General features: G+C 51.3%; 1 protein-coding gene across 1 annotated transcript; it reads left to right on the top strand.

Moving 5' to 3' along the window:
* Positions 1–1143: 1143 nt before the first annotated feature.
* Positions 1144–6491, top strand: LOC118693622 (uncharacterized). Its single transcript, XM_036394322.2, has 2 exons — positions 1144–1251; positions 4615–6491. The coding sequence occupies exon 2, from the start codon at positions 4628–4630 to the stop codon at positions 5978–5980; it is 1353 nt and encodes a 450-aa protein (XP_036250215.1). The 5' UTR covers positions 1144–1251; positions 4615–4627; the 3' UTR covers positions 5981–6491.
* The last annotated feature ends 253 nt before the right edge of the window (positions 6492–6744 follow it).

Genomic DNA, 6744 nt, shown 5'->3' on the forward strand with positions numbered 1-6744 from the left:
CCTCCCACCAGATCCTCCGCCAACCCTGCAGCAAATGATTGAAGTCTGCATGCACCGGGTCACCATAACAGCAGGAGACCCGGACCAGAGGGCCCGCATGCCACCTCGCCGAACAGCTGCTGCTGCTGATACCCTGGATGATTCCTTAGTAGACGCCACTCCTGTCAACGACCACCCAACACCCCGATCCGCCCCGGAACCACATGGGAAGGCAGGCTCTCCGTGCCACCTGTGCGGCAAGCTGGGGCACTGGATGCCAGACTGCCCCCTAAGGCGGGAGTTCGTGGATTTTAAAAGGGGGAAATCACAGAGGGGGAATCCCCCACAAAAAAACTAAAGACGTGAGTGCAGTCCCCCCCTGCGCTACGATAAAAATAAGGCGGGTTCAATAACATTTTGCGGGGAGGGGAAAGGGGGAGAACCGCCTGTGCCCAATGCTATTTTCTCACCAGACTTGACTTGTTGTCCTAGGGTGACGTTAGGATGCTTGTATCCTCATTCATGTGTTCTGTTAATGTTGGATATTATGTTCTGTACCTTTAAGACCGGCTCTGAAGAGGGAAAGTTTTGTTTTGGTTTTCTTATCAGCCTGGCGGGACACAGAGACTGCAGCTTTTGCTTTTGCTCCTTTTGCTTTTTGCTTTTGCTCTCTCGCTCTTGCTTGCTTCGCTTCTGCTTGCTTTTGCTCTTTAGCTAGTTCAGCTAAACTGTCCAATTTCTTCCTGGACGGTTTCTCCTTTCCTTTTTCTGATCATTTCGAACCTGCTCCGGACTGGGACCTGAGAAACACCAAGATCCTGCACCTTCTGGCCTGCAGCAGCAGCCCCAGCGCCAGAGGAACTGAGAACAGAGTGACCACCCCCAGAGAGACTTTTCGAATTTGTCATCTTTTTTCAGAGTGGTGTCATCCGGTATTGTTCATTTTGCGTGCTGGGGGGTGCTGTGCTTGTTAAATAAACAGGTTCTTTCCACTCCTCTCCGAGAAATCCTTCCCGAACCGGTTAGGGGGAGGGGCTGTGTGGGTTTGCTTACTGGAGGAGCCCTAATTTGGAAATTCTCCTCCAAATTTGCCCTAAACCTCGACACTTGTTTAGCCTGTCTTGAGCCACAGCCTATTCTGACCACAACATCTAAATCTGCTCCCTATAGGTTGCAGCTGACTTGACCTCTGCATCTAAGAAACACTGATTTCCAGCTGGTGACCGTGTGCCCAGAGTGCCCCGGCCAGTGGAGACGGCTTGGACGTTGTGGGTATGTCGTTGTCGGAGACACAAAATTCACTCCACTCGAGATCAATGTCATCCCGGGCTTGTTGACAGCTGACCCAGGGAAGTTCTCGATGGGGCTGTACTGTGTCCGCCCTCCCCTCTTCCTCCCCAAAGGCCAAGTGGTGGCTCAAGCCATCCCAGTGCCAGAGTTGAGGCTGTGTCCAGAGCTACTTTCACCATCTCAACAGAACACCCCTCCAACAGTAGCCTGGGCTCAAGTCTTGGGGAGAGAAAAGCCCCGAATTACTTGCCAACTCTCGAGGGGAGGGGACCACAGATCAATCAGAGGTCTCCTGGACACAGGGGCAGATGTGATAATCATTCCCTCTCGGGAATGGCCGTCACATTGGGAACTGCAGGACGTGGCTGGGCGCGTACAAGGTGTTGGGGGTATGCAATTGGCCCGACAATCTAAGAGCATTGTCCAAATTCGGGGTCCGGATGGGCAATTGGCGTCAGTACGCCCATTCATTTTAGACTACACAGAACCCCTGTGGGGGAGAGATCTCCTCGCCCAATGGGGAGCCAGAATTGATCTCCCGATGGCTCCCCAGATTTTTGGGCAGCGGCCACTGAAGAGCGCTCTACCCAGAAACTGAATTGGAAATCAAATGAACCAGTATGGGTAGAACAGTGGCTGCTCAACAAACAAAAATTGAAAGCGCTCAATGAGCTCGTCCATGAGCAGTTACTTAAAGGAAACCTGGTGGAGTCCATGTCAGCTTGGAACTCCCCAGTGTTTGTGATTAAAAAACCTAATAAAGACAAGTGGCGGCTCCTTCACGACCTCCGCAAAATTAACAACTTCATTGAAGATATGGGATCTCTCCAACCAAGGATGCCGTCCCCAGCGATGCTCCCACAAAATTGGAATCTGGCTGTCGTAGATATAAAGGACTGTTTCTTCCAAATTCCCTTACACCCTGATGACGCGCCACGTTTTGCCTTCACGGTTCCTTCCATCAACCGTGAAGCCCCAAGGAAACGCTACCATTGGCGTGTTCTTCCACAAGGCATGAAGAACAGCCCTGTCATCTGCCAGTGGTATGTGGCTTCCTTGCTGTCCCCAATTCGTACAGCCGTGGAGGACGTTATCATCTATCACTATAGGGATGGCATATTAGTTAGTGCTCCGACCGATGACATGCTTGCCCATGCGCTTGACCTAATAATCAATGCATTGATTGCTGCAGGGTTCGAGCTCCAACAAGACAAGATTCAGCGGACGCCACCCTGGAAGTACCTGGGTTTGGAAATCACCAAGTGGACCATTGTTCCGCAAAAATTGGCTATTAAAACGAAGGTAAAGACCTTAGCGGATGTCCATCAACTGTGTGGGTCTTTAAATTGGGTGAGGCCTTGGCTAGGCATTCCAACCGAAGACCTAGCCCCCCTTTTCAATTTGTTGAAAGGGGGAGAGGAGCTCAGCTCTCCCAGGTCACTCACCCCAGAGGCCCAGGCAGCATTGGAGAAAATCCAGCAATCCCATCTCGGCCAGGCAGGCCCACAGATATCAACCGGGTCTGCCATTCAGGTTCATAGTTTTGGGGAAACTGCCACACCTACATGGTATGATCTTTCAATGGGACAAACCAGTTAGGGGCAAGGACCAAGGCTCGAGAGACCCTCTTCTGATTATAGAGTGGGTTTTTCTCAGTCATCACTGGTCCAAGAGAATGACACAGCCACAGGAGCTGGTGGCAGAACTCATCCGCAAAGCAAGATCGCGGATCAGGGAGCTTGCAGGCTGTGATTTTGACTGCATTCACATTCCCATTCAATTGCGATCGGGCCAATTCAAAAAGAAAACCCTTGAGAGGCTGCTTGAGGAAAATGAGACACTACAATTTGCACTGGACAGTTACACCGGTCAAATTGCTGTTGATCGGCCGGCCCATAAATTATTTAATCAGGACGTCCAATTCGCATTACCAATAAAAAAGGTTCAGAGTCAAACCCCTCTGAAAGCCCTGACCGTTTTCACTGACGCGTCCGGAGCATCCCATAAGTCTGTAGTGACTTGGAAGGATCCTCAAACTCAGCAGTGGGAGGCTGATGTTGCTAAAGTGGAGGGTTCTCCACAAGTAGCTGAGTTGGACGCTGTCGTCAGAGCCTTCGAGAGGTTCTCTGAACCATTCAATTTGGTTACAGATTCTTCATATGTCGCAGGTGTAGTGTCCAGAGCAGAGAACGCAGTCCTTCAAGAGGTGTCTAACATACCTTTGTTCAATTTGCTCTCAAGGTTGATTACTTTAGTCTCCCACCGAGAGCAACCTTTCTTTGTGATGCATGTCAGATCACACACTGACCTGCTGGGGTTCATTGCAGAGGGCAATCGAAAAGCTGATGCCCTTGCTGCTGCAACCCAGATGGCCCCACTCCCTGACATATTCAATCAAGCTAAGATTAGCCACCAGCTGTTCCATCAGAATGCCCCTGGTCTTGTTCGTCAATTCCAACTCACGCGAGAGCAGGCCAAGGCAATTTTGGCTACATGCCCTCAATGCCAATCCCATCAGCTTCCGTCCCTCAGCTCTGGGGCAAACCCCAGAGGCTTGTCTAGCTGTGAAGTGTGGCAGATGGATGTGACTCACGTCCCCTCTTTTGGCCGGCTCAGTTATGTTCACGTCTCTGTTGACACTTTTTCCAGTGCTGTCTATGCTTCTGCCCACGCAGGGGAAAGAGCAGCAGATGTAAAAAAGCATCTTGTGCAGGCCTTCGCTGTTCTGGGCATCCCTAAGGTCATCAAAACTGATAACGGCCCAGCGTACAAGTCCAGGGAGCTAAGGAGCTTCCTGCAGCAATGGGGAGTAGAGCACAAGACCGGCATCCCCTATTCCCCAACAGGCCAAGCCGTGGTAGAGAGGACCCACCAGAGCCTGAAAAGGGTACTCGAACAACAACGAACGGCTGTGAAGGTGGAGTCCCCTCACATCTGGCTGCCGAAGGCACTTTTTACCATCAACTTTTTGAACTGTTCATTTGATAACTTAAATCCCCCAATTGTGCGGCACTTGGGTCACCATGAGCAGCTGCACCTAAAGGCCAGGCCTCCAGTTTTAGTCAAAGATCCGGAGACCTGGAAGACAGAAGGGCCATACGACCTGGTCACCTGGGGAAGGGGATATGCCTGCGTATCCACCCCCTCAGGTTTAAGGTGGGTGCCATCGAAGTGGGTCAGGCCCTTCCTCCCTAAGCGGTCAAGACAAACTGGCAGTGTGGCACAGGTGGAGGAGGCCTGCTGGAGAAGGAAGCGGAAACCCTCCTATTCAAACCTCACCCCACTCTGAGGGCAGAACCAAACCTCAAGCTTTGTTTTGTTAACTCTGTTCTCTTGCTGTTTTAGTTATTCTCTCCGGATGGCTCCCTATTCAGTTATGTTCCTGCTGGCCATCATTCTGTGGCCCGTTATCCCACCTGCGAGCCCGTGGATCATCCCCCAGCCAAGGGCCAACGTTTGGAGAACTCTCGCTAACACCCTCGGCCAAGAACACATTTGCCTCAGTATGGCATCAGCAGAGGACCCGATGTCGACCTGCCTCGTGGGGATCCCTCTCTCTCCCGATGAGTTGCCCTCCCCTTTCAACTCCTCCCTTGTCCCATTCGTGACCCAAACCCTTTCTCACCGTAGGAATCCCAGCAATGTCTGGAGGGACGGAATCAAGGGGCTGGCCCCTTTGACCTCCGAACCGCCAGAACTGGATTTGCTCGGCTCCACTAATGCCTCGCTTTGTTTTCTGTTTTGGTTTTCCCCAGTCCTCTGGGACAGCAGGTATACTCGTATAAAACCAATAAAGAACAAATACGTTGCTGCCCAGTGGTGTGAGACGGCCGTTGAAATACCCATTGCATCCACCCTGGGAAGCGAGCCGCTGTCCCTACCCTGGGGAATTTTCTTTATTTGCGGAGACCGAGCGTGGGCAGGCATCCCCTCTCGCCTGGTCGGAGGTCCTTGTACTTTGGGTCAGCTGTCGCTGTTTACACCCAACCTGACCAAAATTAATGATTGGAAGGTGAAAAGAGCCCCCCCGGAATCAGTCTGGTCCAAAAGAGACCTTAAGGATCTCGATCCGGAGTGTGACTCTGAAACTATCCATTGGTCCAAGCCAAAAATTGTAGCCGTCACCTTGTTTTTACCTTGGGTGTCGGTGGCTAAGTCACTAGGAGAATTGGCTCGCCTAGAGTGTTGGGTTGCTAAGCAAGCTAATCTTACATCAGCCACCTTATCAGACCTCCTATCAGACGAGGAAATAATGAGGAAGGCAACGCTCCAGAATAGGGCAGCAATTGATTTCCTGTTGCTTTTACATAATCATCGTTGCGGAGAGTTCGAGGGCCTCTGCTGCTTGAACTTATCATCCTGGGCCGAGGACGCAAGAGCCTCCATTCAAAAAATGCAGGACATGGTCCATCAGATCAAGCAAGACACATCGGATTGGCTGGGGGACCTTTTCAAAAACTGGGGCCTCTCCGGCTGGATCGGCTCAATCTTAAAGACAGCTTTGCTAGTCCTGTTAGTTATACTTGCAGTTTCGGTTGCGTCAACGGTTGTTTGGAGATTAGTTAAAGGACTTTTAGTTAAGTTGACATCCCCCCCTAATGTTAATCAAGTGTCGGCCGAAGAAGAGGGACAGTCTATTGAGTTACAAGACGCTGAAGACTTACACATGGACTCTGAACTTGAAGGTCAAGACCCGCAAGATGTGTGTTAAGCCTTCACTTGATTTTTCTTTTTTTTTAAACGAAAAAGGGGGAGATGTTGTAGTGTGTTTTGTTAAGTTATTAGGTTGGTTTATTCCAATCCCCTTCTGTCTGAAAATAGTTCTGCCCCAGTTCTCCCTTCCCACCTTTGGAGCTGTCTGTCTTCCTGGCTCCACCTCAGCCAACAATGTATCCCCTAAACTCCGCCCTGGTTTCCCTGGAAACCCCTGTATTTTTTCTTCTGATCCCTCCCTGGTACCCCGCCAATCACTCACTCCCCACCCTTACTGCTAGAATGTTCCAGCAGGGGAGTTCGATGGTTGGCTGAGGAACCGGGGCCCCTCCCCAGAATGTTTCCCGTTGGAGTTACCACGTGTCAATCCCTTGGACCCCACTCCCCACTGCACCCCCATTGGCCCAATGCCTGGCACCTCCCTACCCCTTAAAACCTGTTGTCGGCCCCCCCCCCCCATCTTCTCCTGTCAGTCCCTCCAGATTCATTAAAGCCCGGATTAAGCCACAGTTGGAGTCCGCCGTCTTCTTTCCGCTGGTTGCAGCCTTTACTAGACTCTGTCCTGCACAAGGTGTGCCTACAGCCGCAAGCTGGGCACTGCCTTAGGCGCTATCCCGAAGCCAGCTCTTGGGAGAAGTGCCCCTCGTGCTGCTGGCAGTGCTGGAGCTAGCCGGATGCTGACAATTGAGAGTCACTGCTGCACCCAGACACACCTGTGAACAATGTTTCTGATGCGATTTTATTTTTCTCTTTGTAAGCTTA

The sequence above is a fragment of the Molothrus ater genome, chromosome 19, assembly GCF_012460135.2.
Source record: "Molothrus ater isolate BHLD 08-10-18 breed brown headed cowbird chromosome 19, BPBGC_Mater_1.1, whole genome shotgun sequence".
Taxonomy (NCBI): domain Eukaryota; kingdom Metazoa; phylum Chordata; class Aves; order Passeriformes; family Icteridae; genus Molothrus; species Molothrus ater.